This window comes from Labrus mixtus, chromosome 5 (assembly GCF_963584025.1).
Source record: "Labrus mixtus chromosome 5, fLabMix1.1, whole genome shotgun sequence".
NCBI lineage: Eukaryota > Metazoa > Chordata > Actinopteri > Labriformes > Labridae > Labrus > Labrus mixtus.
In genome coordinates this window covers 7,041,675-7,062,603 of record NC_083616.1, presented here as the reverse complement: position 1 = coordinate 7,062,603, position 20,929 = coordinate 7,041,675, and the positions used below count along the sequence as shown (strand labels likewise).

Genomic DNA, 20,929 nt, shown 5'->3' with positions numbered 1-20,929 from the left:
AACTCTTTGAGAATATTTTATCCTGTTCCATGTAAAGAGAAAAAACTTAATTTAAACGTTATTATTCTATGGATTTTTTTCCTTAGGCCTACCTGTAAAAACGGATATTTTGTTGTTACCTTACTTCTGTATTTTCTTGGTTTTATATTGTAATAGGCTATGGTTACGTATAGTTGATTATTTTAAAATCAATATTGTTTACGTGAAAAAATGAAAAAGCTTACAGCACCTGGTATTCCCAGGCGGTCTCCCATCCAAGTACTAACCAGGCCCGACCCTGCTTAGCTTCCGAGATCGGACGAGATCGGGCGTGTTCAGGGTGGTATGGCCGTAAGCGATAGTTGCATACAGAAACGGACTATTTAAAGATGTGTTCCTCACATTCTTCACTCAGGACCTGAAGTCCTGCCCACTGTCTACATTTCACAAATAGACATGTTTTTTTGTTTAATTTAGGAGTTTGTCTGCATTTTCTTGTGATTATAAATCATCCAAATATTTAATGCCTATAGGACTTCTATTTTTATTGCCATGGTATCAAACAGATATTTATCATCATATCAAAGTTTGAAATTCAGGTCGGCCTATCATCCCCTAGTGCTGATATATTCGTCACAATAAAATGTAAAAGAAAAACGTGTTTCTGATGGAAATGTGTCCTAAACTTCACACACACACAAACACACACACACACAAACAAACACACACACACACACACACACACACACACACACACACACACACACACACACACACACACACACACACACACACACACACATTCTGTAAATCTTTGACATTGAAAATGTAAAGACCACTTTCCACCAGCGTGCTGTAAACGCCTCATCTGACATCGACCCCGAGGCAGCATTTACAGGTATTATAAATACATGTAGCCTAAAGAATGACTTACTCTTTATGCTGTTTATTTACTTTTTTCTCCTTCTTCAGTCATACATGTAGAGGCACAAATAGTCTAATAAATTCAGTCTGTTCTACTAATACAATTCACAGGAGCAGAAAATTAAAAAGATTCTCAATCAACCGCTTGAAGGCTGACTCCTTAGTAATTAGCTTCAACATGGATTAAATCAGCTTTAAACAGTTTCACAGAACAGACGAAAAACGAGGCAAAACTGGACCAGCATGAAAACTTACCTTTTCACTTGATGTGCTCCAGAGTCCCTGATCCCAAATTAATTTTAAATTAATTGTACAACAACCTGAGACTGAGTCAGCGGTTATATGTATAGGCTACTTATTTACTCCTTAATCAACCAAGAAGGGACCAAAAAGATAATGATCTGTTTTCAAACGAGATGACAATCTATCTGAGTTCTGAAAAAGATAAAACATGTATTTTTCACTCTGCCTGTTCTGAAGTCTGACCTCTCTGAAGGAGAAATGGAACAGTCAATGAAAAATCGTTTCAACAGAAGTTGACTCATGAGTGTGTAACCAGAAAGTCCTCTATTTGCATTTATTTAACCATGACAACAGACCTTTCATTTAAATCACCTCCATCTGACTCTAACCTATACAGCTCTGGACAAACTTTAAAGAGATAGATGTCATGACTTATGTTTTAAATTCACTTTTTTAAAGTTTTGTGTTTGAGGAAAATGAATTATTTTGTTTTCGACTGTATGCAACTTAATCCATTCTTCCAAATAAAATATTCCCATTTATTTTATTTTATGGCTTTTCTTTAAGACTAGATAAGTAAACAAAATAATACAGGATTTGTCAGATGGAGAATAATGCCACACACACTAGTTCATGTCCATTTTAAATACAGATTATTAATGTTTTAACTTAAGAAGTGAACTGAAATCTCTATTTGGTGGAAAAACCGGCTGGTTCTGCCTCAACATTTTTCACATGGCTTTTGATCAGGGGCGTCTGCAGGATTTCTGGGTCCCATGAAAAGATCTCACATTAGCCCCCTCCACCACAGCCTCAGTCAACTCTGAGATATTATTATAACCACACCTCCATCGCACAAAGGACTCATTAAAAGAGTTAAATTAAGGCTTGCAACATTTTACACCTTTTGATACCACACAGTTTAAGAGGATACGATCTATGTTATTTTAAAGGTGCACTGTGTAGACTTGGTAGAGAAATTTGAATGTTGGACAAGTGAAACAATTCTATGCTGTATTTTCTGAGCTACACAAAATGTATTTAAAGGAAAAAACGTACTGAAGCTTCGAAAAACTACATCAAGAGAAATGAATCCCTCAAAAATTGCATAGGCAGCATTAGGATTTGTTCCTTTGCACAGTCTAATGCACAAATCCCAACTTTGTCCATGTTTTTGGGCTATTTCAACAGTGTGCAGGAGCCATTTTTAATTATAAACAAGAAAATACCCAATGTGGGGGTCTAGGACTTCAATTTATGTTACAATAGTTTTTTTTCCAGAGTTAACAATGAAGTTCATTTATTTACCAGTTTTCCCTTTACTTTGACATTTATCACTAAGAGAAAATCTAACCCAAAACAAAAACTATACATTTATTCAAGGCCCCTTCCTCCACTGTGACCCTGTGTAGCCAGTCACTTTTTTTGAGTTGTTAATTAGCTCTAACAGACATCATCTCTCAAGTGTTCACCAGAGACAGGAAGGAAACAATGCTGCTTCTTTCGATGGCTCATCATGTGATCCTCGAATGAGTTCATCATTTGGTGTACCCGTGTTGAAATTCAACACACCCTTGAACAGAACGAATCCATCATGTAGAGAAGCTGTTTGATGAAAAAACCTGGAGTGGTCTTTTCATTTCTCCAGAGCTGTATATGTTGAAGTTAAGTTTAAGGTTGCCCATTAAAGTGAAATGAGATGAAAACTTTTAAATTAGCAGAAAATCTGTAAAACAAATAGGTGACATCACATTCTCACTACAGCTGTACTTGTTATTCTAACAGTTTGTTCTGTGTAGTATGTAATCACTGTTGTCATGTCATGTCTGAATGACACAGACTTCCTGTTAGCATCCACACAGTGAAACATGGCGGTGCCTAAACACATGAATCATTTCAGTAACAAGACTCAGAAAAAGAACAGATTGAAGCAGAGCAGCTCACAGCTCGGTCTCCATCAGAGTAGCAAACTGTGCAGAGAGACACTGAAACCTCTGCTGAAGTTAGAAAAAGAAAGTTCTGTTGAATTAAACTGGCAAATCAGTTTCCACACATTTATTTATTTACATACTGGTAGGATTTGAATGCACTGACTTTAAAGTGATCCCAGCAGCACCAGCAACAACAGACTGCACACAGAAAGGTTGTCAACATGTTTGATACTCCGATTCTTTTTGATACCACGTTTCAAACAATACAATCGCCATTATTTTTATGATCAACAGTTTCAAAAAGTAACAAGGCTTTAAAAACCACCCAATATATTTGAACTCTTATTTTAACCAAAAGCTGCGGCCAGAGAGACAGAGAGCATTGTCTAAATTCTACAAAAACGTTTGCAACATTGCCAACACATTTGTCTAATTAAGACTTTGTTTGTCAGGAGTTTGTTTATGATTTTAATTAATTGATAAAACACAACAAATGACCCAATATGAATGCCTAGAACTTCTATTTCTGTTGCCGTGGTATCAAGCAGGTTACAATATTGTTTGATTCGTACTAGAATCATAGAGGTTCAAAATTCTGGTATAGTGATAACCCTCTAGCACAGATATTTTTCTTCAAACACATCATCAGTCTGTATGGTGACACAGTCTATGAAAAGAAGTACACTGTGGCCCTGCAGGAGGAGCCAGCAGGAGTCCAGCTGTTAGTTGTGCTCCTTCATCCACTGCTCGGTCCACTGCACGACCTGCTCCAGGTTCTGCTCCAGGTCCTCAGGACTGTTGCTGGGCAGCTGGTGGACGATCTCATGGCTGTACGCCTCCATGGCCTCCTCGTAGATGGTCTGAAAGATCTCACACTGCACGTTGTCCTGCAGCTTCTTCCCTGCGTATCCCCTGGAAGTGAAAACACAGGGAAGAGTTTACGTCAGAGACACACAGGAGCAATGATAGGGGGGTGATCCAGTGTTTCCCAAAGAAACATTTAGTTTTTGCACAGAGTCAGCAGCTGTACATTAACATTATTAAAACAAAGACCTGAGATGCTTCAGTTTTGATAAGAGAAAGGCACCTCAACCGGTGCATTTACAAGAGGGATGTAGGGACAGTGGACCTCATCTCTCCCTCTCTCTGAAGCTGATGTGATTCTGCTCTGTCTAATCTCTCCTCAGGAGTCAAGAGGGAACCTTTTTTTCTTTTTAAACAGGCGTTTTGTTGTGTTGCACGGAGCCGTGAATTCCTCGCACGCGCCTGCACTGTCATGTACTCACTCTCTCCCCTGCAATTTTCTCACTCTTGTTCTCTCATGCACGCAGCAATTTTATGAATAAATGAAAAAATAAAATATATACTTGGGCGGCCCACCCAGGTATCGTCTGTGTGGGAAACACTGATCTGTAACTAAAATCATCATAAAGCTACACACACACACACACACACACACACACACACACACACACACACACACACACACACACACACACACACACACACACACACACACACACACACACACACACACACACACACACACACACACACACACACACACACACACACACACACACACACACACACACACACACACACACACACACACACACACACACACACACACACACACACACACACACACACACACACACACACACACACACACACACACACACACACACACACACACACACACACACACACACACACACACACACACACACACACACACACACACACACACACACACACACACACACACACACACACAGTTGTTCTCCCTTACTGGCTCCACCGATCCCGTCTCGCCCGTGTAACACCACTATAACTACCTCTGATGACGGCACAGATTTACGTTCATATTAAAGGAGAGACGTCACATACATATCGCGCCTTGAAATGGCAGTAAATTAAAGTGGTTATATAGAAAACCTTTTGTTAGTCATTACTATTGTGTACAGGGGTTTTGTTTATATGATGGGTGAAGAGGTGGCCAGGAAATTAACGGTACATGATTAAGAGGAGAATATATGAATGATAAAGAGGAGGTAAATGTGTGATGAAGAGGTGCCGATGAAGAGGAGCTTACCTGTTCTCGAGCCGTGTGTACAGCTGTGTGTTGTCTGTGCGGAGGACGAAGACGATGTGAAACCAGCGTTCAGGAAACAAATCACAGCCGTGATAGTCGACAATCACTCCTCCTTCCTCCATCTGTTCATCCAGCTCGTCCACCACCTGCAGGGGTCACATGACACAGTGTTTACACCTGCACCAAAGTCACATGACTACACTAGAACGACAGTTTGTGCTACGTGTGATTGGACGTATTCACAGCATAAACAAAGAGAGGTCAAGAACATACTGGAGAGCAGAAAAGAGAATAATGCAGCTTCATTAACTTTCACAAAGATCGAAACAGTCCCTCACTGGTCGTGGGATATAAATGTCATCACACCACCCGCTGAAATTCTCCTGAATATTATAGAATATATCCTGCTGCGTTCACACAGACTAACCTGGACTTCTTTTGGAGAATTGACTAAGGGTTTTGTCAGGAAAGACTTCAGCTGTTTGGTCAACAATTCAGCTGCTTGGTTCAGACATGCAGCTCAACCTGACCATTTCATGAAATATTCAGGAGTTTTGTGCACTTGTGAACCGTCACACTGCTGGTTGTCTCCTGTTGGTTGTCTCCTGCTGCTGAATCAGATATGATGAGCTCTGAGGTCAGTCAGTCAGGACAAACAGGAAGCAGAGAGGTGAAGTGGCTCTAATGACGCCTGGGGGGGGGGGGGGGGGGGGGGGGGGGGTCAGGTGTTTCTGGTTCATGTAGTAACAAAAGTTGAGGCGAGAGAGTTCATCATACCCAGGGTGTCTTTAGTTATCTGTCTTCACCAACCCTGACCAATGAGATCTCACTAAACAGTCACATGAAGCTGGATAACAACCTGATTAATGAACCCACAGTTTCTGTGAGCGCGTTCACATAAAAGCTGCAAACAACCAACTAAACACATGAACAAGTTTGCTGTCAGCAGGTCATCATGTTTCACACTCCGAGCAAACTATTATATGAAGTTAAATCTGAAGATAAACACGTAAGTCACACAGCTGCAGAGACAAATGCAGGAAGAAAAATCATAGTGTAAATGTGCAAAGTAAGGCTTTATATCATTTTACTTTGACAGTGTTTTTGAACATATATTTGGGTAACCCGACCCACAAAATGTGAAATAAATCCATCCAGTCCTTTGTTAGTAGTCTGCATAAGTCTTACAACACAGAGAGAAGAGATCCGTTTCAAATTCGCTCTCCTTGTGACATCACAGTGAAATTCTGGTAAAAAAAAAAATCCCCTCCCATCCCCTGGTATCTCCACCCATAGACTCCAACCCAAGCCTAGAGCAAAAACTTTTGCGCAGGTCTGCCATTTTTATTCTCTCTACAGAGGAGTGATGAAAACAGAGTGTTCTGAGAGAGCTGTTTATACAGGGTCACAAACCTCCTCTGGTGCTTGATTCATGTTATATTTTGACCAAAGCACAGCACAGATGTTTCATTTAGACCACAGGGGACTGTTTGAAAAGGTGGCAAGGTTAACCCTCAAGTTACCATGGTAACAGAACATCCTGCTTAAGAGAACAGAGCCGAGGATCAGGAGGATCAGGAGGATCAGGAGGACCAGGTTCAGGGTTTGTATGTGGAGTTAAACTCACCCTGTCCTCATCCAGAACGGGACACTGGTACTCTTCATCGTAACCGTCATACAGCTGACCTGTTGCAGACAATTACATCATTAAAATAGCCTCAGCATGACCCTGACATCTAGATGTCACACTTTTGCAGTGTTTACCTTCTTGAGCCAGGTCTCCGATGTTAACGTAGGTCAGTCCTGTCTTCTGAGCCAGCTCCTTCCCTAACGTGGTCTTTCCCACCCCAGGGGTCCCTGCAGGAGAGAGCATGATATCTAGGTTATACAAAAACACATACAGTACATTTATGGGCCGCTGGTGGCCTAATGGTTAGTTTGTGTGCGCCCCATTTACAGAGGCTGTAGTCCTCAGAGCGGGCGGCCAGGGTTCAAATCTGACCTGTGGCTGCTTTCCTGCATGTCATTCTCCACTCTTTCTCTCCCTGCCCAATTTCAGACTCTATACACTGTCCTAGCTCTCGAATAAAGTCATAACCTGCCCAAAACTGATCTTAAAAAAAAACAAAAAACACAGCACACAAAAAAACATGCATATATTTAGAACCGTCTGTATTCAAGATGAAGAAATACTAAATACATCATCATGTGAGACGTGGTCAGGGTTTGTAGAAGAGACAATACAATGAATTGTGTGCTGATATGAAGATGAGCTGGTGCTGATAAATATTTGAATAAACTCCTCTATACCCGTGTGTGGATAATAATTTTCATTAAACTTTAATTCTTATTTAAAAAACTGTAGACCTGTCATGTTCTTTTTGTTTTGTCCGAACCACAGTCCTGTTTTCATTTTACAAAGAGATCATCAATGCTCTGGAAGTTCATTTTCAGTCTGCCAGATAAACACACATGGCACACACTGCTTATTGATGGGATGTTAAATGTGTGTAGCAGGTGGCTCAGAATAGAATAAAGGAGGGAAACATTCATTTTGACCTGCAGCCACAAAGCCACCTGAAGATTCAGATCCCTTGAAGCAGGTAGGTGCAAACCTGATAGTATACAGGTGTACGCAGGAGACTCGGTATAACCAGATAGTATTAGGTTCGCTCATCAAGCTTGCAAATACACCAGCCGATAGCAGGCCAACAGATATCAGGTTTGATCTCATCCAGTGAGTCAGGACAGGACTTAAGGGAGACTAGTAATGGATAGCGTGCAATATCACCAGAGAGGGAGTGATGTTTTAGTTTATCTGAATGAATGGGACAGTGTAGAAAAAAAAAACAGTCTCAAAAGAGAAGAGATGCTTTGTACCAGATTTAGCTAACTAGCTCATTTCCATCTGTTTTTCCATGGGCAGGTGATGCAAGAGTAAAACACAAATCAACCACTTCATAGGAAAAGAAAGACATCCAACAATATACAGATATTAAAACATTGTGTACAAGTCTCCCTGAGCTGTAAAAGGTTGTTGTGATGACACATTAATGCTCACAAGACTGGTGACTTCAAGTGACATTTAAAGTCCTTTTGAAAGTGCAGAAGTTTAAGCAGAGTTCCAGACTCGTTGGTAGATTATTCCTTTCTTTAATGGTTTTAAAAGACAAAAACAGATTGTGCTAAAGCGTGATGTAGTAGTGATTACCAGCACTGCTCGCTCCTCTTTTCCACAATGTCAACGTATCTGTGCTCTTTATTACATTTAAAAACATATCTGAAGAAGGTACGTTTTATCCCCTGACTTTAAGTACTATTAAAATAACAGATTCTATGGTTTTGAAACAAGTGGTATCGAAAATGTGTCGAAGTGTCGTAGATTTGGACAAAAAAAAAAATCATAATGACCATGTGCATTTTATCAGACAACATCATAGCTAAAACTAGATAGACAGCAGAGTTTTATACACCTGTAAGAGGTGTTGCTCACCTGTTAGCAGAATGTTTGGTCGCTTCCTCATCTTCATATCTCGTTCTGTTAGCAGCAGCAGACACGTGTTCTGATATCCGGGGACCTAAAACACAGAATAAATGGTTTTACACATGTATGACGATCCGGAGACAAACGTGAACCTGCACGGCACATGTCAAAAAACACACCTGGATGGAAGGAAGGTGAAAATATCCAACACTTTCCTCTTAAGTTGATGTTTGCTGTCACTCCAACCTGAACAGGATGCTGCCTCTCACAAACAGTGCAGTAAACCGATTGAGGCTTCACGACAGTTTACGGCATTACATAGCCAGTTAACGGCGCAGATACCAGAGTTTAAATAGATGAACTATTTGCCTCAGAGATAAATTAACTGTAATGAAACAAACCTACATGCATAGCTATATTAAAGTTTAAAAGTTGTATATCTGTGTTTAAACCCTCACTTGGATTCACTCTCTAGGTTTTATTAAGGAAGTCTGCTGCTCACACAGATGTTTAAACGAGGTAAGTTTACACACTGGCAACATGTTAGCATGTTAACACCAACTAACGTTTGTTAGAGTTAATTTAACTAGTCGTCCAGTCTGCTGTCAACATGTGAGTGTGTTTAAATTACAGCACACCATCGTCTGCACACATTAAATAAGTAAAATGTAGGTTTATCATGTCCCAGAGAGTTTACGTGTGTTGTGCTCCTGCTCTGCTCGAAGTCGTGACCGTGTTATCTGGTGACTTTCAGCCGAATGTGTGTGTGGTTGTTGTAGTAACGACAGATGTTGGAAACGGAAAGAGTGCTCATCGTTGTGGCTTTTTTTTTTTTTTTTTAGTTTTTCATCATAATGTTCAATTGACAGATATGAAACTAAGGCTTTCGCGAAGACTTTTCCGCTTAAAATCCATTTTGTAACTTCGACAACCACTGACGCACTTGGCTGAAATTTTTGTCACCAGTTAACACGGTCACACGTTCAAGCGAAACAGTTATCTTCCTACGGTACCTAAATATGATGCGGTGTAAACATTGGATATCCACCCACTGTGCTGTGAGGCTGTATGATGTTTTTATGATGACTTTGAATGTGTCTTATTAACTGTGTGTTATTAACTGTGTCCGTAAAAACGGTCTCGTGTGTTGTTTCGCTGCAGCAGTGCTGATTGGTTGATTGTAAAACTGCTTGATAGATTGATTGGACTATATTGACAGACAAAGACTGACATTTTTACTTGTGTCACAGCAGCTCCATTTACAACAGGAAAAAAATAGAAGATATAAAAATGTGTCAACATTCAAATAATAAACAAATATTCAGATGCTTTTAAAGATCTCTTGCTATGGGATTGATCTCCATATTTAACTTTAGGATTTACTGGTGTCCTAAAGAGTGTTTTAGTCTGATCTTAATAAACTTGGTCCCTGAATCTCAGGTTTTTATGGTCACACACAATTCATATTCATATTCAGAGCGTGTTCAGGGTCTGAGGTAATACTGCTTACATGTTTTTATTGAAGACGGCTTATTCAGAGAGTCTCTGGTGGGGTTGGCATTCAGTCTTTGAAGATGATTTTTCATTTGGTTGAGCATCTTATATTTTAAAGTGCTGGACAGAAACATACACACAACAATCAGATATGCACCCTCAGCTGTATCAGACATTATAAATGGCCTCCTGTGTTATTCAGCTGTATCAGACATTAAAAACTATCTCCGTCTGTGTCATTCATCTGAATCAGAAATGATAAACTGTCTCTTTCTGTGCATTTCAGACTCTGGGTGTTGCTTGGTGCTGCTCTTGGAGTGAAGCAGCTCAGTGAGGATGAACAAACTGTCTGTGGGAGAGAAAACGGCTCAAAGCAAGGTCAGTATTTTTAATTATCTACACCACAGTTTGACCTTAGAAATGTTAAACTCATTAAAAGCTTTCTGATGCACATATGAGAATATACTTTTTAGTCTGGCTGTTTATTATTACTTTGACGTGTGATGCAGTTGACTTTAAATTCAGGGCATAATATATGAATCTTTACTAATTAGTGTCTGATTGTGTTTCTAACAGCTGAACCGCTGGGTGGATCCGTCCTTCTCTGAGTTTCCGGCTGAAAGTTTCTCTCTGCCCGTGAGGAGAAAAGGGGGTCCGAGTTTAAAATCCCAGTGTGAACCAAAGAGGAGCAGGAAGAGGAAAGGAGAGAGTAGCGGCTCAGAGGTTTTACAGACCTCTCTGCTCAAAGAGTTGACTCAGAGGGACCAGGATGAGTCCTGGGTGGACAGATACTCACCATGCTCACAGGTCAGCAGCATCATAGGGTGGTCATGGTACCAGAATACCAAATTGAGACGATATTGTCATGTTATCCAGGAATTTAAACCTCCTCTGTTTCATTGCTAATACTACCAGATGGTATTTAATATATGTAAGTGACTGAATGGTAAAGTGAGCTGACTTCATCTAACAGGTTATCAGGTCTGGACAGATAACCCTCAGTTGTTAACTGGTTATTGTCTGGTTAATCCTGACCAATCAAAATCAGGGAAATCATAATATTAGCTAAGAATAAAGTTAAAGTAAGAACATGCAACATCTTGATCCATTAGATGTCGCCCTTGAGCACCAGCACTAAACCATAACAAACTGCTGTTTGGCGACACCTGTGCTATTCTGAAGAAGTTATGAATGAGAAAGCACTATTAAGCCCAAGTGGCTGACAAAATTTGTCGTTTGCTCGAGCTGCAATTGCCTGTGGCTTGCATTGTTGTTAGCAGGCTAAAGTTAGCACACTTTGGTTAACTCGAAGCTTCACATTATAAAATGACTTGGAATGACCTGATCTAAACAGACTTACTGCTGTTAGGGTAAATAGTGAGTAGGCTATGTTATTCTTCTTTTCTCTAGTCCTTGACTGAAACAGCTTTATACACAAGGCCGTCCCGTCCATGTAAACATGATGTAAACACGGCTCTGACAGCAATACAGCTTGCGGGACTCACGCCTCTCTCTCATTGTAGACAGTCATGACTCAGAGAGGTATTTATTTGATTTATTTTTTATCTATACTTTTATTTAAACTTTCATTTACCTTTGTTTTTAATAAAGAAAACACTGCAGATAAGAGGTCAACATACACGTGGTGGAAAATTATCATATGACATTATATAAATTAATTAAACATCAATAAATTAAAAACAAAATCCTTAATGCTATGGTGAAAAAAACAATACTAACATGTGACTTATTTGGCCACAGGTCATTACTCTTTACAAATCTCATTAAAAAGTGACACTGCTCATTACTTTTTTAATTATATCTAGTAGATAAAAAGTTTAGTGAACGGTTTCAAAAACAGTGAAGTTGTTTTTTTGTTTTTTGCCATCTTACATTTAAAGATGTGAAATTTTACATACGTTGTCAACAGTCTTAAAGTGAATTCCGTGTTATATTTATCATGTTTGAATGTTTTTGCATTAATCACAACAATAGTATTAGCTTTATAAAAAAATATTCGATAAAATTAGATTAGCTTGTCTATGATGGTAAAATAAGTGCATTCACGATTCTGTTTCATCAATACAGAAATTTAATTTAATTTAAATATCTTAACATAATGCAAAGATTTATTGAGAGAAATAGGTGAGTTTAATAGATGTGTGTGTGTGTGTGTGTGTGTGTGTGTGTGTGTAGGCTGAGCTGGCGGTGCACAAGAAGAAGATTGAAGAAGTGGAGAACTGGATGAGAGTTCACACCAACTCCTCACAGGTATCATGGTTCATCTTTTGTTCAAATTATAATGTGTTCTGATTTTTCATGTAGAGATTTAATTAACGATAGATCAAATTCAAACGAGCAAATTCCCGTAGTCGTGCGAGAACGGAGCTTTTTTTTTTTTATCATATAGAGAGTCCTGTTTAAACACCGTGATCATTTATAGTTTACCCTGAATCCAGCTGTCTGTGGAGGTTCTGCAAGCAGCTGCAGGCTCATCTTCATCACTTCTGTGCTCGTCCACAGGGGGGCATCCTGCTGCTGACGGGACCATCGGGATGTGGAAAGACTGCTACAGTCCAGGTCCTGTGTCGGGAGCTGAGTCTCCGGGTTCAGGAGTGGACCAACCCCACCACTCAGGAGTTCTACAGCAGCAGTCAGCATGGTGAGGACAAAGACTGAGTCACCTGAGATACACCACTGATGTGTCTTCATCAATAAAATTAAAATTCATATAAGTGAGCAGAATTTGATGTTCTGGACTGCTTTATGTCGGATGTGTTTCTAATGAGGTTGTCAACATTTCCAATACTATAATACTTTTTAAATAGCCTGTGTTTTAAAATCAGGCAATGTCTTTTATTTTAATGATCGATAGTATCCAAAGCTTTAAAAAGCTCAAGATCTTCTAATTAAAAACAATAATTTACCCAATTTCGGCTGCCTAGTATTTTTGTTGCCATGGTATCAAATAAGTATCAATCACGTTTGATTTTTTCCAGAAACATATCGAATACTTTTCTCGTATCTGGTATCGTGACAACCCTGGCATAGATGACACTACATATAGTATCTAAAAGACAAAAACTGAAACATCAGAACTACAGATATACAGAAGTGTAATGTGGTGTTGAACATACCATGTCATCAGTTTACATGTTTTATGTAGTTATTGTAAAGTCAAGCCACAAGCTGTTAAAGTAAAAAAAAAATACAGACCCACAGATCCTTTAATGACCTATTAATGGTTGTCTAGGACTTCTGGTGTTGTTGTCATGGTATCAAACAGGTACCATTAGGGTCTGATTTCTACTAGAAATATATCAAAGTTTAAAACTGTGGTATCATGGTGACCCTGGTTTCTAAAATTTTGTAAATGTATTTGTGTGTTTTCTGGTGACTGCAGACTGACAGGTGTTAATGAAAAAGCTCAGGTACCTTACCTGTAGCACACTTAAACGTCAGTTCTCCTTCCTGTCTCTGATTCTTCTTCTTCTTCTGACAGACTGGAGGATGATGGACTCAACGTCCTCCTCCCAGTTATCCCAGTTCCAGGACTTCCTGCTCAGAGCCAACAGGTATACCTGTCTGAAGATGACAGGTGATGAAGGAGCCTCAGACAGAAAGCTCATACTGGTGGAGGTAAACACTACACCTACTCCCGCTCCTGTCTCAACATGTGATGTTAAACTTTTAATTGTATTATGTTATAATGAAAGGTTTGTTTTTCTTGACTTTAGTTTTAGTTAATCTTTTTAGGTTTGTTATTTTTGCCATCATTAAGTACCATCTACTGTATGAAGGATTGATTAACATGTTTCACCAAAGATAGACTGGACACGTGTGAATTCACCTGCAGTTTGAACCCCAGCTAGTGCTTACAGATCCTTTAAAACTACATCCAACAGGCTCGTATGCACAGCCTGAGTGTCATTTGGATTCATCAACAAAATCATATATTAAGTTCAGCAGTGCTTCCTGTACAATTGAATAAATATTTGATCATGGTGCTCTTAGCCTGCTCGTGGATGCAGATAAATTACACAGATGGTCATATTTGGAAATGGACTCTTGACTACTATGGTGGCCTTGAGCAACACTTACAAAACACCCAGCCCTAAAGCTTTTCAAAACATTTCATTTCATCTTCCTTACTGAGTTTTGACCTTCTTTTCTGCAGTCTAATCTAACAGACCTGCTCCTCAGTAAAGACTCCTGTCTGACTTCATGTATACATGTTTTATTTTCTCATATTGAGCGTTGTGTTTTAACTTGTTGTTTGTATATAATCAGGTCTGATATTAAGGTCTGAAGCTGCTGTGTTTAAAGTATAATGTGACTCACTCCTGAGTTAACCCCTTCCTGTCTTCAGGATTTTCCAAACACGTTCTACAGACAGCCGAGCAGCCTGCATGACGTCCTGAGGTGAGAGCTCATTTCTTTTAATATCTTAGAGAAAACAGAGACGTTACTGTGACGACACCAAGTGACAACTTATGGTGTTAAAAAACATTAAACCAGTGCAGAGGTGCTAGAAACTGCAGTTCCTCAAGACATTAACAGGCTGGTACAAAAAAAACAAGTCAGTGTCATGTTTGTCCCTGCTCTGTGTCTTCCAGGCGCTTTGTGAAGACAGGCCGCTGTCCTCTGGTGTTCATCGTGTCGGACAGTCTGAGTGGAGACAGCAGCTCACGTTTTCTTTTCCCCAGAGAGATTCAGGAGGAGCTGCACATCAACAACATCAGGTCTGAAACGTTGACACCTGTTGGCTGTTTGAGGGATGTTAGACCTTAAAATCACCCCCATCATCATTCCCCTCACTGTGTCTTCTATGTTTTTATATTTCCAGTTTTAACCCGATTGCTCCCACCGCCATGATGAAGGTCCTGGCTCGGATCTCAGCCGTGGAGGCAGGAAAGGTGAGAGGAGGCTCTTGCAGGTGTAAACACATTTTGGAGGACTCTTTAATTGAATGTGTATTCTTGTCATTCTGAGCAGAGCGGAGGGAGGATGTGTGCCTCAGACCCGGCAGTGTTGGAGTCGCTGTGTTCAGGAAGCTCAGGAGACATCCGCAGTGCCGTCAACAGCCTCCAGTTCTCATCCCTCCCAGGTCAGGTCCAAATCCTCCAACACACTCTTCTCCACCTCAGAACCAACAACATGGTCCTGACCTTCCTTTGTGGTGTTTACTCTGCAGACACATCTCTGGAGCACGGTCTGTGGCGGATGAAGAAGGACAGAGCTGTGAGCTCTGTGGGGAAAGCTCCTTCCAGAACAAACAACAGGAAGAAGTCCAAGCAGGCGAAGCAGCAGGTGGAGGTGGAGCAGGCAATCGGATCGAAGGATGCATCTCTGTTCCTGTTCAGAGCTCTTGGAAAGATCCTGCACTGCAAACGTGAGTCACACTGCTCTGCTTTTAAACATGTTACTAGGGATGTAACCATACCTCACCGTACAATAAAAAATCAACAAATATGGACAATTTAAATCAATTGACAAAAAATTGCATAACCAGCAGAGGGCTCTGTGTCAGTAAAGAAAAGGTGAATACAGATATGAACAGAGTGAAGGTTTTGAATGCTTGTGTAGACTGTGTGTAGACATGAAGTGAGCAGATCAGACAAAAACAGTGTGCAAATATTACAAGAGACTGATGGATGACCCAAATAACACAAAACATGATGAATAAGTATAACACACTGTAAAGCTTCACACAGCAAAACATATCACCAAAATACACTGCGAAGAAGATTTGAAACCTCGCTTGCCTACAGTAAATAAGTGATGAACCACAGAGATGACCGTGAGATTCGTGCTGATGATTACCAAGTTAGATACCCAACTTTCAAAAAGATGAATGAAACTTACATTCGGCGATACAAAGCTAAGAAACTTTGCGTCTTTAAAAAGCTTTGTGTGCTTCACTGTTGGACACACAGGCTGCACCTCTGTGTAGAGATTCATCACGTATGTCATTGATTTAGGACTTCTTTTTAAATCATTGTTTAATTCAAACTAAAGTTTCAAAAAGGTGTTTTTACAAGATGTAATCAGTGTCACTATTTATTCCGTAAAAAATATTCCTTTATTTTTGTAACTATACAACCTCATAATAATATAAAGTGTTCTTTTTATAAAGAAAAATAAGGAATATTGTATTTTGCTTTTTATTGTCAGAGAATTTAAATGATGACTCATCTTCCTTCATAAATTCATTCTCTCGTGTAAAGAAGAGTTATGAAGTTGGATGGTGAACTTAGGATTGTGATACATATCATATCATGAGTCGAGTTTATCTTTACATTCCTGACTCTGTGCACTGAAACAGTTTGTTTGCTTGTCTGTGTGTCTTCATCATCATCATCAGGAGGGAATGAGGAAGGAGCTGACCCTGCTGAATCTGGACCTGTACCTGGTCTCCCGTCTCACCTGTCCCATCATCACAGAGGATCTTTACTCATAGACCCCGAGGTACAGACCTGCTAATAATGCACAGCTTCATCAGGTGAAAAAAGAAACGGACAAATAAACACCTAGATGTGTGTGTGTGTGTGTGTGTGTGTGTGTGTGTGTGTGTCTCTGTCTCTCTTCATCCAGCTGGTTGTGGAGCGCTCTCACATGTCCGGAGAGTTCTTTAACCTGTTCCTGCACCAGAACTACCTGGACTTCTTCTCCGAGTTAGAGGATGTGGAGCGGGCCAGTGAGTACCTGTCCGACGCCGACCTTCTCACTGCTGATTGGACGGTCAGTGTTTTCACCTGAATATGTAAAAATAAGCTAAAGTGTCTATTGCTTTCAAACTACAATCAATCTTCTGCGAACTAGAACACGTTTCAAAATGATAGCAAGCACTCGGACTGAAAATTAAACTGAGTAAAAAAGTGTTAAAAAATTAAATGACACTCTGACACACAATTTAGTATTTATTTTATTTTTTTTACATCAAAGACGTATAAGGATGTAAAAAGTGGTTAGTGGACCCCCTTTAAAGCCCTTTTAAATGACCATATTTGGATGAGAGGGAGTGTTCATATAGTTTCAACTCTTTCATGATCGACAGCTTGTCAATCACAGGTAGCCCCGCCTTAAATCCTTCCCTGCTTTTTAGGCTGTGACTTTAAATTGGACCATAATTTACTTAATTATCACCAGGTTTCCCTCTTCATTTTCAACTTTACGTGTCCCTGAGGGGGGATTGGTTTTGCAGAAAGGCATTTTTTTTGCTTCCAACTGTACAACCAAACTCTGAGCAAGACTTCTGTCGAGTTACCGTTGTAGAAACTTGTCAATCTCAGGGAGCCCCTGTAACTCCGCCCCTGCTTTCTGGTCTATTTGACTTTAAATGGGATCATCATTTACTAAATGAACATTGTGCTGTGTTGAAGAAGACATGAAACTAGAGTATGAGACCATAAACTATTTAGGAAAATGTTTGTGAGTGAATAAATCAACTGACAAGTCGGACCATTTGATCACAGACATCTTTAAAATCAGACTGCTTTTTACGCCCTGCTGGACGCTACAAATAATGCAGGTTATAGAACTCTGCATTGGTTTCACTCTTATTTTGATTATTTTAGTGTACAAAGTAAAGTGTACAGATTAGATACTAAAATTAATTTATTAAAAAATAAACTGCCTCTGTATTAAATATGTTACTGTTGTTTTATTTCCAGAGCCGCAGCACCATGGGGAGTTATGGGAGCTCAGTGGCCACCAGGGGGCTCCTTCACTCTAACGCTAAGCATGTTTCAGTGGGCTTCAGACCGCTGCACAAACCCAACTGGCTGCTGGTCAACAAGAAGGTAACTAACACATACACACATACACATACAAACCCTGTCTGTTATTTTGACGGTTGGGGTCTTAAAAGTTCTGTCATAATGTGTTATAACCCTCGTTTGGATATTGATTTTTCTATTGCGGCTGTCACATCAGTCTCTCACAAACAGTGAAATTAATTATTTATTTGAGCCCACATTTGTGTTGTTAAAACTAAACTGAACATTTAATGAAACAACCGCTGCACAAAAACCCACAGAACTATCCACTCTGGAGCTACAGTAATGGTCCAGTGTGGCTAATGTTAGCATTTGCTAGCTCATTCTGTGTTGTGCGTATGCTAGCACAATTATGGTACCATTAGCTCCCACCAGAGTTTGCCCATAACAGGAGTCAGTTAGCTTGATCTTACCTTCAACTTAAAGTCATTGAACTTTCCATAACAGTGAGTGTGTCTGCTTCAAACTGACACAAGAATCTGTCCTGCCGTGGACCGTACCCGCCTGAGGGACCTTTGACCTTTCATCTGCAAGTTCAATGTGTGTTTGGTTAGAGGAAGGGGCACGACGTCATTACTGCGGCTCTTCCAAACCAATCTTTTCTGCACAGACTCCTGTCATGGGGGATATTTTGGCCTCATCTTTGTACAACAGGAGGAGATGGAGACACTCTGTCCATATTTATCCATATCTTTAAAATACTCCCATCATACACAGTAATATATAAACAACTTACTGAACATTCCAATCTTTTTGATTCATCGATATGTCTGAATTGAAAATCTTTATTACCATTGAATAACAGGATACGATGAGATTAAGAGAAGAAGTAATAAGTTCAAACAATCGCACAAACAAGCACATTCCATACAAACAAACACTTCCATGTACAAATAAAACCCACATCACACTCATCATCAGTATCAACAACAATTCAAACAATTCAAATCAGTCAAAACGGTAAAAAACTCATCTTTGTTTGTTTATTTGTTTTCAGCACCGGGAGAACGGTGTGACTGCTCAGTCTCTGTTCAGGAGTTTCTGCCTGTCAGCTGTCAGTCTACAGACTCATCTGCTGCCTTACCTGGCCAAACTCACCAACCCCATGAGGAACCAGGGTAACACACACACACACACACACACACGTAAATGCTCACACATAATAAGTTGTAATGGGTTTTAAGTGACATGTTTTGTGTTTTGTTGCTTTGCTGTGTGCTGCTCTTAGTGTTTAAAAGAAACAGAAAGGTGTAATTAAAATAAATCAGCTAAGAAAGTTTTTTTTTCTATCAGTAAAGATAAAATTCTCAAAATGCACAAAAGAAAAAAAACTGTCTCACTTTATTTATACTTTCTTTAACGTGGACCAAACACTGAAACTACAACTTTACTGTTGATATTTTGACTTTAAACGTCACATTTATTCTGTTCAGTTTGACTTAATTCTTGAATTCTTTTTTTTTTGTTATGCATTTGTTCCTGAAGAACATCTTTTCACTGTGTAAAGTTAATGAATGTGTAGTTATGGTCCTTCAGCCCTGTTATATGTGGATTATCTTTATTATATTAGTGTGAGTGTTGGTTAATTAAGTTTCTGAGTTATGTTCATTATTGTTCATATTCTGTGTTTTTCTGTGTCTCAGCTCAAATCGCTTTCATTCAGGACGTGGGTCAGATGTCTCTGAGGAGGGGCCCCAGCAGGTACTGCACACATTTATCTACCCATCATGCCCCTGGATTCAAAAGTTTAGGGTCACAGAAATATCTGGAAGATTTAATCGATCAGCTTTTATTCACAGCAGAGTTAGCAGGAGAGGATGATAGAAAACAGGAATTAATCAGATTCTTTAAAGTCCAGCAGCTGAAACAATTCTGAATGTTTGATGACAAAATAATCTCATCTCTGGGTCACCTGACTTTCACCCAGTGTGTGACTCCTGGCAACCGTGAGCACCGATATCCTCCTTTCTCATGTCATAATTAGAATTTTCAGTTTTTTTCTTTCGCGTGTGTGCAGATTAAAACTGGAGGCTCTGACAGACAAAGATCCAGCTCAGCTGGACACTGAGGAGGACGAGGAGGAGAAGGAGGCGGGTCAGGGTGATGAAGATCTGTCAGCCAGTCAGCCTAAACCTACGAGCAATCAGGTCCTCCTGGAGGAGGAGGAACTGCTCATTGAGGAGTACAACAGTGACTGAACACAGACACACACACACACACACTGTGACACTGCAGCTTTGTCATGTTTGAGGTCATCAGTCAGTATGGAGGAAGATATTTGCGCTGTGAATAAACTTTATTTTCATGAGGAAAGACTTTGTTAGTGTTAAAAGTTTGTATTCTTTATTTCTCCCTCACAGAATTCAGTCTCTAAGTCTCTTTTCTGGTATTTCTGGTATATTCTCTTTCAGTTGTCGTTTGAGGATCAAACAGGTCTGTGGTCTGTTAGAGACTGACTGTAGCTCCACATGAAGCCGCTCTTGGAAATGTGTCAGTATTTATTTGTTTGTGCACGTTCAGCACTTGTTTTTTCTCTTCTTTTTTTTGTTCTGCTGAGTGACTATGGATTCACCTGCGACAGGTAATTGCGCAGGAAAACGCCTTGATCTGACACCTCTGCTGTTTATAAACGCTGAACACAGAAAATGTTAGTCTTATTTAAAGAGAACTCTGTTTAAACCTGAATGAGTCTGTGAATAAAATAATGAGTGAACCTTACCTGAACGTTATCTTGTTGTTCCTCTCACACACCTTCATCCAATATTTACTCAGCAGTTCACATGAAGCTCCTTTGAATATCCCTGAAATTCCCTCTGGTGACGCTCACTCTGACTCTGCAGGGAGTCACTGCGCTCCTGTCAAATTAAAGTCAACAAATTATCTACTTTAGTATGTTGATTTAATGTTTGCAGCTCCAATAAGACGTGTTACATGATATTAATAATTACTTTTCGTTTGCCCTGAGTATTGCTCCCTATTAATGAGTTATTTCTAACAT

General features: G+C 39.8%; 2 protein-coding genes and 1 non-coding gene across 3 annotated transcripts; 1 reads left to right on the top strand and 2 right to left on the bottom strand.

Moving 5' to 3' along the window:
* Nucleotides 1-217: 217 nt before the first annotated feature.
* LOC132975011 (5S ribosomal RNA) lies at nt 218-336 on the bottom strand. The gene has a single exon (XR_009673188.1). It is a non-coding gene; the product is annotated as a 5S ribosomal RNA (ribosomal RNA).
* A 2,850-nt stretch (nt 337-3,186) lies between these two features.
* ak6 (adenylate kinase 6) lies at nt 3,187-9,013 on the bottom strand. The gene is made up of 6 exons (XM_061037500.1): nt 8,877-9,013; nt 8,669-8,755; nt 6,940-7,032; nt 6,803-6,861; nt 5,176-5,321; nt 3,187-3,989 (listed from the first exon to the last, which is right to left on the bottom strand). The coding sequence occupies exons 2-6, from the start codon at nt 8,703-8,705 to the stop codon at nt 3,800-3,802; spliced, it is 525 nt and encodes a 174-aa protein (XP_060893483.1). The 5' UTR covers nt 8,706-8,755; nt 8,877-9,013; the 3' UTR covers nt 3,187-3,799.
* Nucleotides 9,014-9,038: 25 nt separating this feature from the next.
* Nucleotides 9,039-20,649, top strand: rad17 (RAD17 checkpoint clamp loader component). Its single transcript, XM_061037499.1, has 17 exons — nt 9,039-9,178; nt 10,440-10,531; nt 10,730-10,960; nt 12,350-12,424; nt 12,677-12,815; nt 13,656-13,792; nt 14,523-14,575; nt 14,770-14,895; nt 15,000-15,069; nt 15,149-15,260; nt 15,348-15,545; nt 16,518-16,621; nt 16,748-16,894; nt 17,827-17,955; nt 18,929-19,049; nt 19,575-19,632; nt 19,949-20,649. Exons 2-17 carry the CDS (start codon nt 10,490-10,492, stop codon nt 20,127-20,129), a joined length of 1,923 nt encoding a protein of 640 aa, XP_060893482.1. The 5' UTR covers nt 9,039-9,178; nt 10,440-10,489; the 3' UTR covers nt 20,130-20,649.
* Nucleotides 20,650-20,929: the final 280 nt, after the last annotated feature.

Coding starts and splice junctions, on each gene's coding strand:
- ak6 (XM_061037500.1), bottom strand. CDS start 8,705: ATGAAGATGAGGAAGCGACCAAACATTCTGCTAACAG. Junction 5,322..6,802: donor CCGTTCTGGATGAGGACAGG/GTGAGTTTAACT, acceptor TGACCCCTGCAG/GTGGTGGACGAGCTGGATGA. Junction 3,990..5,175: donor TACACACGGCTCGAGAACAG/GTAAGCTCCTCT, acceptor TTTCACTTCCAG/GGGATACGCAGGGAAGAAGC.
- rad17 (XM_061037499.1), top strand. CDS start 10,490: ATGAACAAACTGTCTGTGGGAGAGAAAACGGCTCAAAGCAAG. Junction 15,546..16,517: donor AAAGATCCTGCACTGCAAAC/GTGAGTCACACT, acceptor CATCATCATCAG/GAGGGAATGAGGAAGGAGCT. Junction 19,050..19,574: donor CAACCCCATGAGGAACCAGG/GTAACACACACA, acceptor TCTGTGTCTCAG/CTCAAATCGCTTTCATTCAG.